Source organism: Phodopus roborovskii, unplaced genomic scaffold (assembly GCF_943737965.1).
Source record: "Phodopus roborovskii unplaced genomic scaffold, PHOROB, whole genome shotgun sequence".
NCBI lineage: Eukaryota > Metazoa > Chordata > Mammalia > Rodentia > Cricetidae > Phodopus > Phodopus roborovskii.
The window spans coordinates 26,944,460-26,967,402 of NW_026126407.1; the positions used below are offsets into that span (position 1 = coordinate 26,944,460).

At 42.0% G+C, this 22,943-nt stretch overlaps 1 protein-coding gene across 1 annotated transcript in view; it reads left to right on the forward strand.

Annotated features, from left to right (window-relative positions):
- The window catches only part of Hspa4 (heat shock protein family A (Hsp70) member 4), a 35,143-nt gene extending 19,403 nt beyond the window's left edge, over nt 1-15,740 (forward strand). Inside the window, exons 7-19 of the mRNA XM_051180700.1 lie at nt 66-310; nt 4,137-4,213; nt 4,776-4,927; nt 5,475-5,581; nt 6,799-6,932; nt 7,794-7,975; nt 8,824-8,913; nt 9,657-9,809; nt 11,169-11,294; nt 12,055-12,162; nt 14,595-14,714; nt 15,188-15,349; nt 15,499-15,740. Of these exons, the coding sequence (XP_051036657.1) occupies nt 66-310; nt 4,137-4,213; nt 4,776-4,927; nt 5,475-5,581; nt 6,799-6,932; nt 7,794-7,975; nt 8,824-8,913; nt 9,657-9,809; nt 11,169-11,294; nt 12,055-12,162; nt 14,595-14,714; nt 15,188-15,349; nt 15,499-15,702 (1,860 nt within the window). The 3' untranslated portion in view covers nt 15,703-15,740. The remainder of the gene's footprint in view (nt 1-65; nt 311-4,136; nt 4,214-4,775; nt 4,928-5,474; nt 5,582-6,798; nt 6,933-7,793; nt 7,976-8,823; nt 8,914-9,656; nt 9,810-11,168; nt 11,295-12,054; nt 12,163-14,594; nt 14,715-15,187; nt 15,350-15,498) is intronic.
- The last annotated feature ends 7,203 nt before the right edge of the window (nt 15,741-22,943 follow it).

Below are 22,943 nucleotides of genomic sequence, written 5' to 3' on the forward strand. Positions count from 1 at the left end.
TGAGTATGTATCATGATAAACTTTAAGATTGGTTAACTGTTGGGTTATCTTTTTTTCCCCTGAAGGTTTTGGCGACAGCTTTTGATACAACACTGGGAGGCAGAAAATTTGATGAGGTGTTAGTAAATCACTTCTGTGAAGAATTTGGAAAGAAGTACAAGCTAGACATAAAATCTAAAATCCGTGCTTTATTACGACTGTCTCAAGAGTGTGAGAAACTCAAGAAATTGATGAGTGCGAATGCTTCAGACCTCCCTTTGAGCATTGAATGTTTTATGAATGATATTGATGTATCCGGAACTATGAATAGGTAACCATATTAATTCTTAATGTTAAATGAACTATGACTTTCCATTTTGTTTAACTGATTATTGAAGTCATGGTGGTTAAGGTGTTAAAAATTACAGATCATCTGGGACCCAGTTCTTATGTAAAGTTGGATCTGGTGGTTCTAGTAATGGAGACTGAAAGTTTAGTTGTGGTAATTTAAATGTTCCTGAAAGTCACTAGTTAACTTAAGTACGTATTAGACACAAATTACTAGTTTTAATAAAACTACTGAACCATGCTTTACTGCTTAAATAGGATAATTTTAGGCACCAATTAAAAAATAGTTCCTTGAGTAGTTCAGGATCATTTGAGGGCAATAGCCATTTTTGTACAACATGCAAGAATTCTGGGCAATTGACATTTAAGGCTATTTCAGAATCAGTGTTATTGTTTGATTGTGTTGCTTGGATGAGGGAGAGAGATGTTCTTTTGGCTGTGAAATCCATTGGTGGAATTCAGGCAAGACTGATGACTTGTTTGGGGAAGTGAGCTTGAGTGACCCTTCAAAAATTTGAGATGGTATTTATTGTTGACCATTGTCCAAGTTTGTTCTTCCTTACCCTTTTCTATTGCTTGGAAATTTCTTCTGTTGGCTTTTATAGTGTGTAGGGGCATCTTGTTCACTCTAGAATATGAGTGTGTGTGTGTGTGAGAGACAGAGAGACAGAGACTCCGAGATTGAGGGTAGGCCAATATGTTTCAGATAGTAGTCAAATGCTGTTCATAAGAGTGAAGTAGGGGTGTTTAGAATCGGATTTGCCTGTATGCTATTTTTAAAACGTTAATTTTTATGTATATGGGTGCTTTGCCTGCATATTTGTCTATGGACCATTTCTGTAGAGGCCAGAAGAGGATGTCTAATCTGTGGGAGTAGTAAAGACAGTATGATCCACATTGTGGGTGCTAGGAATTGAACCTGGGTCCTCTGGAAGAGTGGCCAGTGCTTTTAACTGCTGAACTATCTACTTCTATCCCTGAATGCTGCTTTGCAGGGGGGTGGGAGGAAGGGTTATTCTCCAAACCCACCCCTCCCCCAAAAGTAAAAAAGATCAGGTTAGAAACAGACTATTTTAGACTCTTATAGCTTTCATTTTTAAACCTTGAGATAACTATATATTTTTGAAATGAATGCGATTAGATTACTTTCAGCAATATTCAGTATATTCTGAATTAATTTTGTCTTTAGTTAAAGAAAAATGGTAAAGGCTAAAGATGTGGCTCAGAGTGCTTGGCCAGCATTCCTGAAACTCTAGGTTTGTATACCAGCACCACATAATAGGCCGATAAATTTGGGGGCCAGAAGTCCAACTCAGGCTAGAGAGATGACTGGACAAGTAACAGCAATTACAATCAAGGCCTTGTGACTGGAGTTCAATCTTTAGGATCCACATGGTAGAAGGAGAGAACCTTCACGTTTGTGCCACACAAATGTAAACACATCCATTAAATGTAAACACACATTAAAACGCAGTAAAAAGTTCAAGGTCATCCTTAGCGATATAGTTTGAGGTCAGCGTGGTCTCCATAAGAAATTGCTATCATAAACCTGTCATTTCCTTGAAACTTGGAGTGATCAAACACAGGCAGATCTGCTGCACAGGGTAGGTCCTTGTGCAGTGTTAACTTCATTTAATCATCTGGGTAGGTGTGGTGCCTCCAGGTGTTAAGTCAGCCAGCTGCTTGGATGTGCACTATCAAATGAGGTTGAAGCCAGCCAGCATGAGGCTTGTATCAAAAGAGAGAGGGAGAGGGAGAGGGAGAGGGAGAGAGAGAGAGAGAGAGAGAGAGAGAGAGAGAGAGAGAGAGAGAGAGAGAGAGAGAGAAGTTTGTGGCCAGCCTGGTCTACAGAGTTAGTTTCAGGACAGGCAGAACTCAACCCCCACCCCATCAATTTTTGCCCCCCCCCCCCAGAGTTCGTAAGTGCTTCTTGGTTCCAGTTCAGATTTAATCTCCACGCATCACAGCACTGGAACTATGAATATTTATGGCTGTGTGTTTTTCGTGGTGGTTTTGAGGCTAATTCATGAGGAACTATGCACCATTACATTGTTGCCTCTTCTGACAAATGGTATCAGATTGTATGGCTATACCATGTATCCTTTATCCACTAGTTCATGAACATTCACCTTTAGCTATGGTGTGAGTAGCTAGGTGGGCTTTTGTGAACAGGTGCTTGAGTATTTTCAGTTCTTTTAGGTGCACACCTAGGAGTGGAATTGTTGGCTCATCTGGCAGTTCTTTTTTGTTTTTTCGAGACAGGGTTTCTCTGTACTGCTTTGGAGCCTATCCTGGAACTAGCTCTGTAGACCAGGCTGGCTTTAACTTAGGCATGCATCTGCATCTGCCTCCCCAGTGCTGGGATTAAAGCATTCGTCACCATGCCAGGCTCATTTGGCAGTTCTTAAGACCTTTTTTTTTTTTTTTTCCTTCCTGGAGACAGGGTTTTTCTGTGTAATAGGCCTAGCTGTCCTGAAACTTGCTTTATAGTCCAGGCTAGCCTCAACTCATAGCAATTCACCAGCCTGTCTGGGATGTAACATTCTCTGAGTCCTCAGGGCATCACTACTGGCTTGTTTTGTTCTGAATCACCTTGTGGTTAGTATTCATATCTATTTGTTCATTTATAATACAATATGTTTTCATTTCCTATTCTGTTTTTTTTGGGGGGGGTAGCTGTTGGTAGAGTTCATATACAGAAACTCACTATTTTAAATGTTCAGTCCTAATCATATGATGTTCAGTCATGATCACTGTCTAATTCTGGACTGTTTTTGGCATTCTCCAAAAGAGAAGGAAACTTAGTTCCATTTCAAGGCAGTTGTCAGTATAGTGTCTTTGTGGATTTGCTTATTCTCTTGTACATTTTTAGTTGAAATAAGTATTCCCAGTTTTATGACAGTTGCAAAGGACAGGATGGTCCTTCAATTTCCTATTTCATTAAAATGTCTACCAGACACTGGCTGAAGAGAAATGCTCCAATGTTAAAGAGAAACTCTGGCTGACTGTCCAGGCATCAAGGTGTCTCTGTCAATTTTAGAGTTTACATATTATCCTTCTGAGGTCTTAGATGGAGTTGAAGACACAGTTATGGTTTTCCTTAGTTATGATAAAAGATAAATTACATATAAAACTTAGTCTCACAAAGATAAGATAGATGATAGAATCTCTTTAAATTTTGCTAAATGTTAATGGGCTAAATATTGTAACTAATTCTTGTGTGATAACCCCTTTTTATGTATAATTTTACTATGTTAAAGTTAAAACCTTATTTAGAGAGAAAAGAGGAGATGATCAGGGATGTCCTTCTGTATGTCGTGAATATATATGTTTCTCTAGTTGGTTGAATAAAGTTGTTTTGGCAGCATATAGCCAGGCAGGAAGTATAGTCAGGGTTATCAAACTAGGAGAATGCTGAGAAGAGAAAGGCAGAGAGGAGTTGCCAGGGAAACACTGTGTAGCTGCCGAGGGAACAAGAAGGTCATGACATTACTGGTGAGCTAAGACAAAGTGGAGATACATAGATTATTAGAAATGTGTTAATAATTAAGAGAAAGCTAGCCAATAAGCCTGAACCATAGGCCAATCATAAAGCCTCTGTGTTTATTTGGGACTAAGGAACCAAGCAGGACAGAAACCTCTGTCCACATGGCAATGCTGAGTTGAACATTCAAAGCAAAAAGTTGGTGTTTATTTTTTACATTGCCCAGGGCTGCAGTTACCACATCCTTGCCAGTGCTTATGATTTTTGATAGCTTTCTGTTCTACACACAAGTGAAATGTGGCTTAACCTATTGTTTCTTTAATAGAGGTAAATTTCTGGAGATGTGTGATGATCTCTTAGCAAGAGTGGAGCCACCACTTCGTAGTGTTTTGGAACAATCCAGTAAGTATTTTTGTCATTGAAATTGTTTGTGGATCTGAGACTCTGGGAATGAGAATGTATTTTGTGTTATCATTTTCTCCTCCCTGCCAAATATTTACTGCATGAACAAACACTGTTGGTTCTGTGCTTCAGTAAGTTTTATCTGCTTCTTGGAATGTTTCTTCTATGAAGAATGTAGCATTTTCTCTTCAAAATAGAGATAAATAAATAAACAAACAAATAAGTACATAATACATACATACATATTCCCCAAACACAGATGGATATAGAATGGATATATAAATCTTGTGTAGTGCTCTTACAAACTTCTGTTAGTGAGTCCTTGGTTAGCTTGGTATGGGTATGAGAGATGGCTCAATGGTAAAGCCTTGCTGCTCAACCATGAGGGCCTGTGTTTGGCTCCTTGGCAGCCACATGAAACCCAGGTGCAGGTCCCCCTTTGCTCAGCCTCCAGCTGGAACTACGGGCACATACCTAATGACCTGGCTGCAGCAGTTTCTTTTTGAGAAATAAGTGGAGGTTAGAGGACAACTAATCAGTTGATGTCTCATTTTGTGCTTAGAGTTAAAGAAAGAAGATATTTATGCAGTGGAGATAGTTGGTGGTGCCACACGAATCCCTGCAGTGAAAGAGAAGATCAGCAAATTTTTTGGAAAAGAACTTAGTACAACATTAAATGCAGACGAAGCTGTCACTCGGGGCTGTGCACTGCAGGTGAGTTTTTTTTCAAAGCGCATAACATGCTAATATCTACCTGTTAACCTGAGGGCAATCTCAAGGAAGATTCTGAAGCCTTTGTTTAAAATGGGTAGCTGATAGACGGGTGATATGCATATGTAATTTGTCAGGTAGATTTCTTGAGTTGGAGGCCAGCCTAGTCTACCGTAGTGAGTTCAAGACAGCTAGGGCTACACAGAAACATTGCCTAGACAAAAACAAAACAAAAACCCAAAACCAAACAACAAAAACAAAAGTGGGAAGGCTACATAGATAACTCTAGGTAAGCTAGAGCTGCTGGAATTTGTTGAATTGTCTTGTTAATGTGTGAAATACTTTAAGTTCATGGGAGCTGGCAGAGCAAAAACTAGGTTAAACAATAAATTTGACAATGACAGTAGTTTGTAGAACTGTTCAGATACCATTACATTACTTTTGAAAGTAATGAGTCAGTGGTTGCCTCTTAAAAAGTCATTGTTTGTAGTTCTAGTAATACCAATTTATAATGTCTGTATGTGTCAGCTAATTTTTAAAATTACTCTAGTGTGCAATCTTATCACCTGCTTTCAAAGTGAGAGAATTTTCAATCACTGATGTGGTGCCATATCCAATATCTTTGAGATGGAATTCTCCAGCTGAAGAAGGCTCAAGGTAATGCATTGTTCTTCCTTTATACACCGTGTCTGTCAGGCACGTGAAACATGGTGATAGTTGTCAGTATAAATTCATGGCCAGGGATGTTGGTAGTCTAGCATGTGAGAGGGGAGGCAGAAGATCAAGAGATAAAGGCTATCTTGAGCCATGTTCTGAGTGTTTTAAAAGATATGAATTAGCACCCTGTCATTTAATTTTTTATACTTGTTCCCATTGAGACTTGGTATCCTTTTGTGCTCATTATGTATAATTCCCCCTCCCCCCCCTTTTTTTTTTTTTTTCAAGACAGGGTTTCTCTGTATTGCTTTGGAGCCTGTTCTGGAACTCGCTTTGTAGACCAGGCTGGCCTCAAACTCATGGAGATCTGTCTGCCTCTGCCTCCCGAGTGCTGGGATTAAAGGTATGTGCCAGCACCACCCAGCAGATATATTCCTTTTTAAAAGTATGTTATTTTTTGCTGGGAGTTTGAGGCCAGCTTGGTCTACAAAGCTAGTTCCAGGACACCCAGGGCTGCTACACATGCCATACAGTGAAACCCCCCCCCCCCCCCCCCCCGTGGAGGTAATTATTTCTTTAAAAGCCCATTAAAGGATTACATTTTTTGTTTTTGTGTATTTTAGCTGCATGCATGCTTGTATACCGTATTTGTGGTTGTTGTTTGAGAACTTGAGAAGAGGGCATTGAATGTCCTAGAATGGAAGTTAAAGACAGTTGTGAGCCAACATGTGGGTGCTGGGAGTTAAATCCACGTCCTTTGGAAGAGCAGCCAGTACTCTTTAACTGCTGAACTTTCTCTTGCCTCATTTAATAACCTGGAAATAATATCAGGAGAAACTAGGATGTTTCAATTAATTACAGTTCTAGGATTACGTTTATCAAAAGTGTTAAGAACATCATGAATTTGGGTTAAGGGTTAGGTGGGTAAAACGCTTGTCATACAAACCTGAAGACCTGGTTCAGATCAGCAGGACCCATGTAAAGCTCAGGTGAGATGGGAGGTGGAGTTTGACTCCTGAGAAGCTGGGACTTCTCAGTTTGACTCCTGGGAGCCTGGAGTGGGCAGCAGCAAATAGCAGAGACCCCACCTGAAATAAGGTGGATGGCTGTCCTCTGACCTTAACATGCATATACCTACAAACCCCCATAAAATAAAAAGACGGGAAGAAATTAATAAGCAAGAATATTATTTATGGGATTTTATCTTTTCTACCTAGTGACTGTGAAGTCTTCCCGAAAAATCATGCTGCTCCTTTCTCCAAAGTCCTCACCTTTTATAGAAAGGAGCCTTTCACTCTTGAGGCCTACTATAGCTCTCCTCAGGATTTGCCTTATCCAGATCCTGCTATAGGTAAGTAAAATTGGAAACTAGAATAGTAACAAATACTTGTTTCTATTTGGAATTCTAAAGGAAAGAAATACAGACTAAAGTTGAAGAGGCTACAAAAAGGGTTGGTTATGATTTGGAAATGCTGTCTCTTGAGAAGAGAGAGACCAAGAGTTCTGCAAGATGTGTGCTATGGATGAAGAACAGGCCTCAGAGGCCTGTAGAAATTATAGGAAGGAAGTTGCTGGCTGCCCAGCTTTCCATTTGTAGGATAGGAAGGACCATGACAGTCATACCCAGAAGGCTTAACGTTTATGTCCTTTCCTGTCTTCTAGCACTGGCCTAGCACTTCTTTCGAGCACTTGCCTAGTTTTGGGTGTGCTCTCACTAACACATTGGTCTTCCATACTTTTCCTCTGAAATTCACTATGTGGCTGACCTCTCCCACTGGCCTTTTCTCTTTCAAGTAACTGCCAATATACAGTTTGCCTGTCCCACAGTCATTCTTTTTAAACTCTTAATTGTCTTCAAGCTTTAAGAAAAAATTTTCTAAAACAAACCTTTGGTATAGTAGTGAGATTTATAAATGGTAATTTCTTAGGAAATGACATAAACTGGAAATTTTAAAAAGTAAATTGTGGAATTTGGGCACTTTACTACTTCTATCTGGCAGAGCATATGCAGAATAGGGGACTGGAGGAAAGTTGAAACCAGCAGGAGACATTTGAGCTTTCATTGTGGGGCTGTCTAAATCGAGATTTTTGTGAGAGGAAGGAGAAAGCCACCAAGAAATGATCTCGTAGCCTGGAGCCTATTTTATGTACATGGAAGTTTAAGTTCAGTCTTATATTGTACATTCTTTTGTATCTTTTCTTAAATCCCTAGCTCAGTTTTCAGTTCAGAAAGTCACTCCACAGTCTGATGGCTCCAGCTCCAAAGTGAAAGTCAAGGTTCGGGTAAATGTCCATGGCATTTTCAGTGTGTCCAGTGCATCTTTAGTAGAAGTGCACAAGTCCGAGGAAAATGAGGAGCCCATGGAGACTGATCAGAATGCAAAGGAGGAAGAGGTAACTTGGATGTTTCATACCATTTATGCTGGTCAGCTGACTGGCTGACAGGAGCACTGAGAGCTGCTGAGTGGGTCTGTACGTGCCTCACTCAACCCAGTTTTGTATTTTATTGGAATGGAAATGAACTGAACAATTGGCTCTTCCCTTTCAGACCATTTCTCAGCTTAAACTACTACTGATCATAGGAAAATGCTCTTTGAAAACAACATAAAATGTCTGTTGTTTTCAAAAGTACTATAGATTATGTATTCTTGATAAATGTAGGTCTATTTCTCTTTGTACATCAGACTCAAAAGTTTGACTCGCTTCTCCAGATGCAGTTTGTGCAGGGATTCAGGCACCAGCATTCTGCATAGCATCTTGAATTATGTGTATAGGTCGCCCACATCGAGCTCTTGGTTCAGGTGCTCCACAAGCTTTATTCTCTGTGGGTTTCTTCTCTCCCCCAGCATGTACAAAGGTTGTGTTTTTGAGATCAAAATGGTGGTGTATGAACTCTTGCCAAAGTCAGGGCTCTGGGAGGAAGCATGTGGAAGGGAAGGAAACTTGCTTCAGCACACTCTACTGAGTGCTTTATGGTTCATAAAGCAATTCCGTATTTCCTCAACCTCATACAAGGGTGGGCATGTTGGGCATCACGTGTCCTACTTTGAGGTGTTGAACTCCAGAGAGGAAAGCTTGGTGTCCTGGGTAACTTATGTATAGTTGAAATTTTGAGCCTCAGTATGCTGATCACTGTAAGTCAATAGGAATTCTAGACCATGTGATTTTGAGTGTCGTTGAAGGCTGCCTAGTTTTTTTGGTTAGATTTTTCTGGTTTCAGTGTTTAATTTGACTGTTTTCAGAAGATGCAAGTGGACCAGGAGGAGCCACATGCTGAAGAGCAACAGCCACAGACCCCAGCAGAAAACAAGACGGAGTCAGAGGAAATGGAGGTACAGCCTGAGAATTCTCAAGTCTCTTACAAACCCCAGGGGCTATCTCAGAATGTTGTTAGACACCACTACCTATTTGTAGTCTTTATACACTGGGTAGTGCTTTGGAAAGTTTAAAAGAGCATATACCATTGATAATTTGTTACTGATGAAACAGGGAGACATAAGATTTCTTTTCTCTTTGCTCAAATTTTGCTAAGTGTTTTACTTTGGTAATGTGTAGAAAAAATTATTTTTGAGACAATTTTTCTGTGTGGCAGTCCTGGCTGTCCTGGGACTTGCTTTGTAAACCAAGCTGGCCTCAAACTCAGAGATAACATTTGCCTCTGCCTCCCAAGTGCTGGGATTATTAAAGGTGCAAGCCCCTACCACCTGGGATGAAGAAAAAAAACTTTTTTGTTTGTTTTGAGACAGGGTTTTGGAGCCTGTCCTGGAACTTACTATGTAGATCAGGGTGGGCTTGAACTCACAGAGATCCATTGGCATCTGCCTCTTTCTGAATGCTGTATTAAAGGCTTGCACCTTTATTCTACATTGCTTACTTTCTGTCTTGCAGAATAAAAATTCTCTATATCTGTCCTTTCCCAGATCCCTAATGATCACCATTGTTTTCCTCCTGAATTTGCTACTTCAGATAGAACAGAATTCACTTCTAGATGATAGCCAGGAGTTACTTTTGACTTGATTGATTTTAAATTTAGGTTAGTCTATGCTTTTGTTCTTCATAGTTTCTTTTTCTTTAGACCTCTCAAGCTGGATCAAAAGATAAAAAGATGGACCAACCACCTCAAGCCAAGAAGGCGAAAGTGAAGACTAGCACCGTGGACCTGCCCATTGAGAGCCAGCTGCTATGGCAGCTGGATCGAGAGATGCTTGGCCTGTATACAGAGAATGAGGTATATTCACATTGTAGCCTTTAGGGCAGTGGTTCTTAACTTTCCTAATGCCTTTAATACAGTCCCTCATGTTGTGGTGATCCAAACCATGAAAGTAGTTTTTCATTCTACTTTATTTACTTAGTCACTCACTCACTGTACTGCATGCTGTGGTGATAAGTTTTTAGACCAGGCTGGCCTCAAACTCACAGAGATGTGCCTGCTTCTGCTTTCCAAGTGTTGGGATTAAAGGCATCTGCCACACCACTGGGCCGTACAGTTCTTTTTGTTGGCACTTCACAACTGTAATTTTCCTTTTGTTAAGAACTGTAATGTAAATATCTGATATACGACCCATGTGGAAGGGTTGCGATAGGGTTTCTGCCCATTTGGACTATTCTTGATAAGATCATATTTAAGTAGTATAGCCATGGCTTGTTAATATTCTTTGTGTATGATAGTAACATGATGTCTGCATTGCTTGCTCTGTCAAGAGGCTTTTTGCTTTTGTTTCTTCCTGACTGTCTGAAACTCACAATGAAGACCAGATTGGCTTGATCATAGAGTTCCACCTGCCTCCATCTCTCAAGTTGTTGGGATTGAAGGTGTGTGCTACCACCACCACCATGTTAGGCTGTTCAGAGGCTTTTGACACTGTCTTTGTTTTCGGGGAGTATTGCTCAATTTTGGGGAGTATATGTGGATTTGAGGTGACGAGTCAGCAGCTGGTCAGTAGAAGTCCCACAACTAAGGCAGGTCCTCTGTACCTGCCAGATCTTAGAGCAGTTCTGTTTGACATTTGATTTTTCTTAGTGTTGTATAATAAAGTAGAAGCACCCCATATGATTTCTAAAATTGTTTCTTAAAATTTAGTTGTCTTTTTTTTTGTTGTTGGTTGGGGTTGTCCTGGACTCGCTTTGTAGACCAGACTGGTCTTGAACTTAAGAGAATTCCCTGCCTCTGCTTCCCAAGTTCCAGGATTAAAGGCATGCACCACCATGCCCGGCAAAATAAAAAAGTTCACATAAACGTGTATAGGACCCCTCTGACCCCCTAAACTGGGTTTCTCTGTACCCCTGGCTATCCTGGAAAACTCTTGAGTAGGACAAGTGGGATCAGAGATGTGTGCTACTACTCTTAGATACATGAATTTAATTTTGATTTAATATTTCACTATTCCCCCCCCCTCAAAAAAAAAAAAAAAAAACCAACAAAACTGACCTTCAAATTTTCTTCCAGATTATATTCCTAGCTCTGTTTTGTTGGGGTGACTAAAGAGAATTGCAAGATTTGAACAGGGAAAGCTTTTTGTGTTAGTTGATGCTTCATAGGAAATGGTCATAGTTGGCCTTGTGTCTGATTCATTGCTGCTCTTCCCAGGGTAAGATGATCATGCAGGATAAATTGGAGAAGGAACGGAATGATGCCAAGAACGCCGTGGAAGAATATGTGTACGAGATGAGAGACAAACTTAGTGGTGAATATGAGAAGTTTGTGAGTGAAGATGTAAGTGTGCTGCTCCCTCGTTGTGGGAGTGTAGGGAAATCTTGAGACACTTGAGAAAGAATGTCTGCTACTTTGTGTGTGATTAAGTCACCAAAAGTTTGTTGAGAGAGAGCGAGCACTCAGTGGTTAGGAGCATGTGCTGCCCTTTCATAGGATCTGACTTTTGTTCTCAGCTCCTTTGTGGTGACTCTCAATGTCTATAACTACACTTCTAGAGAAGTGACACTCTTTCCTGGCCTGCATGTGGTACAAGTACATACAGGCAGGCAAAACATTCATATGGATAAAATAAACTCAAATACTGAAAAATGTTCTCTTTGAGTGGGATTTACATAGTTGTAAGTTTTTGACTATGCATGCTTTCTTTATATGTATGAAGGGTGCACATGGATGTGAGTTCATGTAGAGGCTCAGAATTGATATCTATCTTCCTCAATTTTTTTTTTTCTTTTCTTTTTCCCCCCACTTTGATTTTGAGGCAGTCTTTCCTTGCACCTGCCACTGGCTGGTTTTTACTAGTGTAACTAGCCATCCTATTTCAGGGTTCCCTGTTTGTTGTCTCCTGAGTGCTGGGATTACAGGAGCCGACACACCTACTTGTCTTCTACATGGGTTCTGGGTATTGCAAACATTAACTACTTCCTGGTCCATCTCCCCAGCTTTATTTTGCATTTTGTTTCCCATTACAGTGTGTGCGTGCGTGTGTGTTAGTGTGTGTGTGAGAGAACACACATTATAATCATGTTTTCTTTATTTACAGGATCGTAATAGTTTTACCTTAAAATTAGAAGATACTGAAAATTGGTTGTATGAAGATGGAGAAGATCAACCCAAGCAAGTTTATGTAGACAAATTGGCTGAATTAAAAGTAAGTCTCTTAAGCAGAGGTATCTATGCCTCCATAGCTTCCAGAGAGGGGTGCTTTTAAGTAAAGAGCACAGGCTAAAATATGCATTTTAGAACTGTTTGTTCTGATGGCCTAATCCATTATTCTTCATTATAGGTTGAGTTAACCTTCTGTTCAGTGAGTTAGGATTGAGGACCTTCTTGGTGTCAGGACATAGAAGTAGCAGCAAGTCCTAGCTCTGCCTCAGAGGTGCCTGCCACACAGTGGGAGTCAGGGCTTTCTCCCATAGTGTAGCTGAGGTCCAGTATGGTTTTCATGTGGGTGAATGCAAAGCATCTCATGTATGTATGAGGAAGTCAATGGTAAAACTTCTGTTGACAGAGTTTCTTCTGGTCCCACAGCAGTTTAGTCCCAAATAAACACACAGAGACTTATATTAATTATAAACTGTTTGGCCGATGACTTAGACTCCTTACTGGCTAGCTCCCATAATTTCTAAATGGCCTTATCTTACTCACCTGGCATGTCCTATCTTCCCTGTAGCTACATGGCATCTCCTGGAAGCTCCTCTCCCCATGATTCTCCTTGTCTGGTAGCCCCACCTATAGTTCATGCTTGGTTACTGGCCAATCAGTGTTTTATTTGTCTACCAACAAGAGAAACATATACAGAAGTATATCCACCATCAAAAACTGGTTGGTTAACATAGAAAGTAATGTCCTATTTGAGGCCTTTGAAGAAAGTTGTAAATTCACTGAGGGGAAATTGGAACATTCCCTGTTGTGTTGGCTTTGCATTGTGGATTTTCCTAAAGAACTAGGCATTGCAGCTGTCTTAAGAACAGTGCCTAGGGCTTACTTAGCTCATGCTGGATGCAAGTGGTTCTGCTAGCTATGTTTTTTTTTTTTTTTTTTTTTTTTTTTTGGAGACAGTCTGACAATCTATTTTGCCTATTATTCTGGAATTCAGTTTGTTTATCAGGCTGACTTTGAACTCAGATCCACCAGCTTTTGCCTCTCAAGTGCTGGAATTAAAGGCTTGCACCACCACTGCTTAGCTTCACTGTGCAAAATGTTTTTCTTTGTCATCTGGGAGATGCCAAGCATATGATAGTTGAGGCTAGTCATTGCAGCCATGTCTTTTCTGTACTGTACTTTCTCCTAGCTTGAGTTAGACTTTTTGTGTTTGGGGTTATGTTTAATAGCAATTATTTTCAATGTGCTTGTAAAACCTAGTTAGTGCCTCATGTTGCACCACCATTGCACCAGAAATGTTGTGTCTCTGTGTTAAGTTTTCAAGTTCTCATTTCCTAAATAGTGATCATTTAGTTGATTTGAATTGGGGCCCAGATACAGTGCACATAGTTTACCTTGTCTGTGGCTGACTTTATGTTCTGCCTTTTCTCATGTATGTGCTGTAGACATTGGGTCATTTGTTGTGGAGAATCTTCTCTGGGATTGGATTTTGCCAATTTTTAAAAAACAGTTTTATGTTTTTCTTTATTTTATGTGTTTAAGTGTATTGCGTGCATGCTAGTCTGTGTGTCACTTATGTGTCTGCTATCCAAGGAGGCAAAAGAATATTGGATGCCCTGGAACTAGAGTCACAGACAGTTATGAGCCGCCATGTGGGTGTTGGGAATTGAACCTGGGTCCTGGAAGTGCAGCCAGTGCTGTAACCACTGAGTCATCTTTCTGGCCCTTGGATTTTGTCACTTTCACCTTGGTAGTTGTATTGTGGTCTCATCAGAGTCTAATATGACTTAAAGGTGTTGTTGAGATTTTATTTATTTTTTTCTGTGAGAATGTATACCTGAGTGTGTGTCTTTGCACCATGTCTCCTTGGAGGCCAAGAGTCTGATTCCGTCTGTAAAAGATGCTTGTGAACCCCCTACCCCTAGCATGTGGGTGCTAGGACTTGAACCCAGGTTCTCTGAAAGAGTGAACAGTGCTGAGCCATCTCTCCAACACCTCCAGTGTGGTTTTTGTTTGTTTTTGAGATAGGGCTTCTCTGTGTAGTCCTGGCTGTCTAGAACTTGTTCTCCAGACCAGACTGGCCACAAACTCACAGAGATCTGCCTGCTCCAGTATGGTTTTTATTTAATAAGAAAAGTTGTTGGGGCAAGTACATTTAGAAGACAAGTAACTTTGGAGGTTTTGTTGTCGTCCTACTGTGAGAACTGGGTCTTGGTCAGTAATGAGAAATAATTCCACTTGGGACAGTCTTGACTCTTGCTCATGAGCAGCCAAAAAAGGAGCTTGGTACTTCTGATGGTTTGGAGAAACATTTAGATTATTATACATGCATGTAGTGTTTATATATTTGTGTGTATTCATGTGCGTGACACACATACCCAGAGAGTGACATTTTAGTCTTATTACTAATTGTCCTAGTAGCAGCAGTGTAACTTAAATAGTATAAGCTAACCTGTACAAACCTGTGTATTCTGTTAGAATTTAGGTCAGCCTATTAAGACACGGTTCCAGGAATCTGAAGAAAGACCAAAGTTATTTGAAGAACTAGGGAAGCAAATCCAACAGTATATGAAAGTGATCAGCTCTTTCAAAAACAAGGTATTTTATTTTCATTTTCCTGTGATTTTTGTTTAAGGCACTGTGTATTTGTTTTTGTGTTAGGGTTTGGTGGGGTTTTTTTTGAGATAGTGTTTCTTTGTGTAGCCCAACCTGGCCTGGAACTTGCTCTGTAGATTAGGCTGGTGTAGAGGTCAGAGATGTGCCTGGCTGCTCTTCCTGAGTGTTGGGATTGAAGGCATATTTTATTAGTTTTAATTCTTGTGCACATAGAAGTGTTTTATTCTTGTGAACACAGGAGGTATTGGATTTGTCCTGGGGCTGGAGTTACAGGTGGTTTTTAAGCTGCCCAACGTGGGTGAAGGGAACTGAACACGGGTCTTATATAAGTGCCCATAGCCACTGAACTCTCTCCAGCCCCAAGATGAGAATATTTGAAAGACAGTATTGGGCAGGGAGTGGCTTATTCTTGCTTGGCACTTAGCTGTCAACCCCCCCCCCCCCCAAACTTATAGGAGGACCAGTATGAACACTTGGATGCTGCTGACATGACGAAGGTAGAGAAAAGCACCAATGAAGCGATGGAATGGATGAATAGCAAGCTGAACCTGCAGAACAAACAGAGCCTGACAGTGGATCCAGTTGTCAAAACAAAGGAGATTGAAGCTAAAATTAAGGTAGTTTTCAACTTTGTGTACTTTGGTCTTGACATCTGTTTTGTTATTAATGGGACTTCATTATGCTTCTTAGCTGCTGGGATTTAGCATGCATTATAAAATGTGCTTAATTTATAAGAAATAATAGTTTTCTTTCTTTACCATTCTAGGAACTGATGAGTATTTGTAGTCCTATAATTTCAAAGCCCAAACCCAAAGTGGAACCCCCAAAGGAGGAGCCAAAACATGCTGAGCAGAATGGACCAGTGGACGGCCAAGGAGATAGCCCAGGTCCCCAGGCTGCTGAGCAGGGTGCAGACACAGCTGTGCCTTCTGATGCAGACAAGAAGCTTCCTGAGATGGACATTGATTGATTCCAACACTTGTTTATATTAAAACAGACTATTATAAAGCTTTAAGTTGTCAACTTTGTTCTAAATATCAACTAGAGCAAGCAAATACTGGAGATTTCTTAGTTTTTAGGGAACCTTGGGGGGGTGGGTTATAGGTAATATATGGAGCATTTTGACTTCTAACTAGTTAGATCCAGAGATGAAGTGCACTGACTGTCTCTCTTCATTACGGTCCTGTTTAAGAGCCCAGCTAGTCTTTCTGAGCTCTCTCCTCCCTCCTTTTGTGTTTTAATCATGCTTCTACAAGATGAAGTGTGTTTGGGAAAGCTGAGCTCTAGCAAAAGCAGTGACAGCTGCCAGGTAGGCTTTTCTTTATACACGATAGAAGCTCAGATTATGCTTGTAAAGTCTGGGTGGAGATCACCGCCAGTATTCTCAGCCTGTCGGGGGTGTCCTCCATTTTTGAGGGCCAGAGCATGGGCAAACATGGATTAACACAGGATCGTAGAGTGCAGCAGGGCCTGCTCTGAGACCTCATTGCTCTCCATTCACAGCCCCGTCTCCCTTCTCCCTCAGCAAGCAGTATAAATGACCTCTTCTCATACAGCAGGCTTTAGTGAATCAAGGGACTTGGATGCAGTAGCTTCCTATACTTCCCGAAAGTTCACTAATACAGAAGCATCAAAGTCCAGTTTGCCCTTCAGGTTAGGTTGTAGATAACATGAGTGTAGGCATGAATCTGAGGCTATCCATCCTTGCTTATTGTGGTGGAAAGATTTGTACCCTGACCTGCTCAAGTGGTAGATGTGTGTGTAAATTAGAGAATTGGATGGGACAGGATGAGAGTTCATTTGCTATGACCTGTGTTACTGTTAATATGTGTCATGAAAATGTCAATCTATATGTTAAAACAGCTGACAGATTGTAAGCTATTGCTCTGGATGAATGAAATTAGAGTTAAGGTGCTCAAGGTCACAGGAACACCTTATTGTTGACTGCAGACAGTGTCAGGGCACCACACATTTCCTGGGGCAAGTCTATAGGAAGATGTTCTGGAAACAAAGGGATGCCTGCAGTAGAGGGCAGAGTCGGTTACCTGCCTTAGTTACAAGTGTTGGTTGTTATGTTCTGGGTCTTTGTAATCACTGATCTCTGTAACAGAGCCTATCTGTTTGTTCCCTTTTGCTTGTTGGAAATAAGCTTAAAACCATGCACAGTTGGATTCACTATGCCTTCTGTCTGTCTACACAGAAAGTGCTATAGCTCTCCAATGCTGTAGAGTCAGTTGATTAGGGAGGAGGAAAGAAACCCTCCCCCTTAGATGCCCCTCTCAGCACAGGCCTGGAGCCCCCCAGGCCCAGTGTACACTCTGCTTTGCTGCAGGAGTGCCTGTTGGCCTTGCTGTGAGGCCAATGGCTATTTTAAGTGCAGGCTGCAGGATTAAGCCAACTCTTATGCAACTGATTGCTCTTAATGACCATTTCTCATAAACATTGTGTGTGTGTGGGTGGGAGGGTTCGGGTGTTGGGGTGGGGATGAATTTGAAGTCAAAAGTTAAGCTAGAAATGAGGTGATCTACATCTGCTCTGTCTAGACATACCAATTGGATTTATGTGGAGGCAGGCCAGAGTGGCAACTGATGACTTGTGTGCAAGCAAGCATTTATCCAGATTGCGTTATCCAAATTGGTTTGTTAAAAACTCAAGATCACATTCTTACACTAAGAAAAACAGTAAAAGTGAGACAAAAGTATAGGAAAAACTAATAAAAGAAACTGTCTTAACTCAAATGGTTTTCTTAATTTCCTTATGTGGGCTGATGAGTATGTGTGTGAGAGAGAAGCAACAGTCTTACCTGAATGCAATCCCTCTAGGCCCCCCTACTTGGTGTAGGAATTCTTTGTGAGGCCTGCCTTTAAGTTTGATAGCAGTAGAAGATCCAGAATCTGCTAGTAGATGCATGGCGTGTCTCCTATGATGTGTGTAGGAACTGTCAAGTCCTACATAGGGAAAGATTGGAAGCATTACTGTCTGAAGTCTTCTCCCCTTTACTCACTCCCTCCCTTCCCCCTCTCAACACAACCCTGTCCTGGAAACTCAGTTCAAGAACTTGGGCTCCTTGGAAGAGCAATCAGTGCTCTTAACCACTGAGCCATCTCCCCAGCCCTCACTTCCTTTTACTGCTGGGATGAAATAAAGCTATATTATTGTTTTGGTGTCTTCCCATCCCCTCCCTTGATTTTTGTTTTCTTCCAAACAGGATTTCTCTGTGTAGCTTTGGAGCCTGTCTTGCCACTTGCTCGGTAGACCAGGCTGGCCTTGGATTCAGAGATCTGCCTACCACTGACCAGCATGGGTAGAGTCTTACTGTGTATTTTTCCTGTTGTGTGTGCTCTCAGATTAATAGAAAATTTGAGATTTTGTGGTGTCACATAGTATTTTGGAGCTGAAGAGATGGCTCTGGTTTTAAGTGTACTGGCTGCTCTTCGATGGATCTGGATTCCCAACACCCACATTGTGGCTTACAGTTGTTTATAACACTAAGCACACACTTGGTGCAGAGACACATGTAGATAAAACATAAAATTAAAAGAAAGTGGGAGTATCTGGGCACAGTGGTAATGTCCACAGCCCTACTTAGCAGGGAAACTGAGGCAGAAGACCCAAGACCAGCTTGGGTTATTGAGGGATTACTGTTCTTTCAACAACAAATACTAAAAATAATGTTTGGCTTTTAAGACTGGGTCTTTCTGTGTAGCCCTGAGTGTCCTGGAATTCTTTATGTGGATTAGGCTGGCCTCGAACTCAAGAGATCTGCCTGCCTCTGCCTTGCAAGTGCTGAGATTAAAGGCATGTGACATTATCCTGGCCTGAAAAGTGTTTTTTTTTTTTTTTTTTTAAAGAGAATGCCAAGGTAGAGGCAGGTGGATCTCTCTGAGTTCAAGTCCAGGCTGATCTGCATAGTTCCAGGTCAGCCAAAGACACATACATAGTGACATCCTGTCTAAAAAGACAAGAATCAAATGAAAGAATGCCACAATGGATTGGGGATACAGCTCAGTAGAGTGTTTGCTTTGCAGACATGAAGCCCCAAGTTCAATCACTCCATCTTTAGTATCACATAAACCCTACATGATGCATGCCTGTAATCCTAGCACTCTCGGGAAGGTGCGTGGAAAGGAGATCTCAATTCATAATCACCCTTGGTCTATAGTGAGCTTGAGGCTAGTCTGGATTATGTGGGGTGGCTCCAAAATAAGTAAGCAAGCAATAAAAGGATGACTTTAAGGAGACTAAAAATGATGTGATCAGTGGAGCTTTGTGTTTGTAGGAGTCATGGCAGGTGCTGCTGGTGGTTATAAAGGTAGTGAGGTGTATGGGATGGAGGTAAGAACTGTGGTTCCAGGTAGTTATGGAAGGAAGCCTCTAGTCAGGGTAGGAGGTGTCCCTGTGGTTTGGGGATGGACTATATTTAGTAGTGTCTGGAAAGGAAGTAGAAGCTTCCAGAAAAGGTGTGTCAGGAAGAAGGAGGCTGCCAGTGAGAAATCCAATGGACAGCAGGCCTGGATGTTTCTGGAGTGTTTCAGAAGGTGGGAGCTGGCTGAGCATAAGGAGCTTGGGCACAGTGAAACTGGAGGTCCTCAAGTGCCCAGCCTGCTGGAAATGGGTCCTGTTGGCAGGCTGGGGAGGGTCCTGTGCCTGAAGTCTAGAATTAAATGAGGATGGTTTTTGTCAGTCTTTAGGCTTCTTGTGGTTGCCAGTACATTGCTCGGATGTGTCTCAGTGGGGACAGCCCCAGGATATGACCCTCAGACCTGGAATACTGCTCTTATGGACTGGATGCTGCCATTTAGAGCGGAGGCTGTTCTAAGAACTCTAGGAAGACAGCAGGAGGGTGTGCTTTTCTGGGGGATCAGGGAAAGAAGGGACCCTGACGATGTTAACAGTACAGAAATGCCTTCCAGATTTGTGCAATACCCATCAGCAATCACCAGGCTGGCCCTGTCCTTACCATCCAGTTTTGGCCCACGCAGTCAGGACAGAGAGAATTGGGGGAATATTTGCTTCCAATTACTCAGTGGGATTTGCATGATTCAAGCCCAGCACTCAGTTATACACTATAGGAAGCTGTGTTTGTCTTGGGTCCTTATCATGAGCTATGCCCAGACTTAAATCCTTCCAGGGCTGGGTGCCTGTTAAAATTGTGGAGTCCTGGATCAATAGAGTGCTCATTGTCTGCTTTTCTTATCTTCAGTTAGCAGACTTTTTCCCAGTAGTATTTCAGGACTCAACATTGTTCAGCTTTGTTTCCTACATGAACTCGAGAACTTATTCTAAAATTGGGATTGGAGAGACAGCTCAGCAATTAAGAGTGCTTGCTGATCTTGCAAAGGTCTGAGTTTAGTTCTTAGCACCCACAATGGGCTGCCCGTAACTGCCTATAACCAGCTCCAAGAGGATGAAAAACCAAACCTCAACTGCATTTGCAAGCACGAACACACACACTTTTGTGCATGCTCTCTCTCTCTCTTCCCCCTCTCTCTCTTACACACACACACACACACACACACACACACACTTAAAAACAATAAATCTTAAAAAAAGACCCACCATACTTTAAAGACATACCAGCCTGGGAAGAATGTGGTCAGTTCCTGGGACAAATCCCAGCCAGGGTGAGCTGCATCAGAGGGTGTGTCCAGTCCTAGGGCATCTTTTAGCTATCCCAGCAGGAGCTGCATTAGTTCATTTTCTTGTTGCTGGGACAAAGCACCCAACAAAAGCAACACAAGGAAGGCTCACAAACTGCGGCTCACAGTTTGATGGTACAGTTGGTCCCGGTGCGGTGCGGAACGTGTGGTGATGAGAGCATGCAGGAAAGAGATGAATACTAGGGCTCAGCTCCAGATTACCCTTCAGGAGGTTTTTAGGACCTCAGTGAGGTGCATGCTATGCCTGAAACATTGAGAGTTCCATGCAGCTTTCAAGGAAGTCCCCTGGTTGGTTGAAGGGCCTTGCCTCTGTGTCTGGTCTCCCTATGATGCAGTGAGTGGGTTCCAGCTGCCTCCCTGTGGCATAGGGTAGAGAAAGCCCTTGGAATATTTGACTAGAGAAGTGAATGTTTTCAGTGGAGACAAAGTAACCATTAGAGCCTGAGGACACACACTTCTACTCCATTTTCTGGATAGGGAAATGGTCAAAGCTGGTGCCCATCATAAAACCAGGGATCATCACACCAGTTGATTACAGTAGCATAGTTGAGCTTCTGGAGAGTCATGTGCCTGTCATAGGGGATAGTGACTTCTAAAAAGCTTCCCTCAAAATTGCTTTGCCATATTCCCTTCTAACCTATGGGGAAACCCACCAAAGACCCAATGGTTCCCTTGAACCCATGGTGTTGCCAAATTCTATACATAACCTTTTCTTCATACATGTATACATCTGATAAAATTCAATACATGCCTCCAATCTCAGCACTCAGGAGAGGGGGATCAGAGGTTCAAGGTCAGGCTTTGCTTCATAGTGGGTTCTAGGCCAGCCTGGAATACCTGGGGCTTTGTTTCAGGGGGCAAATAGGGGCAGTAAGAGATAAGTAATAGCGAGGGAATGCTGAGATATTCTATTTTGGATGATGTAATGGATGTATCAGGGCAGTAAAGTATATATATAGCACACAGGGGCAAGTGTCATTCTAGGAAAGACTGAAAGCATGGGCTTTCTGCACACCACTGAGAATAGTGTGTATTTTACAATTCAGGAGTTATTTATGGAAATTTCCATTAGTCTCTTCAGACCATGGCTGTAGATGATTAAAACTGGAAGTCAAGCTGGGCAGTGGTGCACTCGGGAGGCAGGGGCAGGTGGATCTCTGTGAGTTCAAGGCCAGCCTGGTCTACACAGAGAGAGAGTTCCAGGACAAAGCTACAAAGAAACCCTGTCTCAAAAAAAAAAAAAAAAAAGGCAAAAACAAAACCAAACAAATAAACAACTGAAAGTCAAGACAATGGATGAAGGGTCCTACTACTGTTTTTGAAGTGGTTCTCATTTCTTCTTTCAAAAAGTTTTATTATGTCTATTTATTTTGTGTGTGCACACTTGTGGAGGTCAGAGTACAGCTTTTAGGAGTCAGTTCTCGATTCTCTCCTTCCACCATGTGGGTTCCAGGAATTGAACCCAGGTCCTCATGCTTGGGACAGGACTGCTCAGCCTTGTCACCAACCCCAGCTCTGAGTCTCTTCAGCCATTCCTGGTCTTTTGTGAGCTGCAGTGCGGATGCTGCCACATGGGGGCGCCGTCGTTCTTTCTTTGTTTTAGTGGCTCGTTGCCCTGCAGGTCAGAATCAGCACTCCATGATGGATTCCAGAAGTTTGGAGAAAAGAGATGGTGGCTTCTCCATCTGGGGTGTAAGCAAAGTCAAAAGAGGTCTGGCTCCACAGAAGCAACAGCGAGAACGTGAGAGCGTTAGCCATGAACCCTGTTGGGATGTTTAATCGTTTAATCAACACTGTCAACCTGACTGGGCTTAGAATCACCTAGGAGACACACCTTACAGCACACCTATGAGATTGCTTGCAGAGATGCTTACCTGAAGAAGGAAGAGCCTCCTTGAATGTGAATGGCACCATCCCATGGGATAGGGGCCTGGACTGGACAAAAGCAGTAAGTTGCAGGTTGGAGAAATGGCTCAGCTGTTCTTTCGGAGGACATGATTCCATTTCCAGTACCTATGTATTATCTCACAACTATCTATAACTCCTGTTTCCGGGGATCTGATTCCTTCCTGTGTCCTCTGTGGGCACTGCACACATGTTATGCATAGACATGAGGGCAAAACACCCATACACATAAAAATAATACATAAATGTAAAAAAAAAAAATGGGAAAATGCAGAAAGTGGAGGTTGGGGAGTTGGTTCAATTGGTTAAAATGCTCACCTTGCAAGTGTGAGGAACTGAGTTCAATCCTTGGAGTCATAAAAAGTCAGGTGTGATAGTGGGTTCCTATACTCCAGTGCTGTGAAGGCCCCTGGGGTGAGTTGGCCAGTAGCCAGGCCCAGTTGTCAAGCCCTGGGCAGAGAGAGAACTTGTGTCTAAAACCAAGGTGAATAGCTCCTCAGGAATGAATGATACCCAAAGCACACACACACGATAGAGAGAAAGAGAGAGAGAGCAAGAGCTGAGCACCAGCGTTCATCATTGCTTTCTGACTACAGCTGTGATGTGACGAGCTGCTTCAAGCTTCAGCTGCCACAGGTAGAGTTTT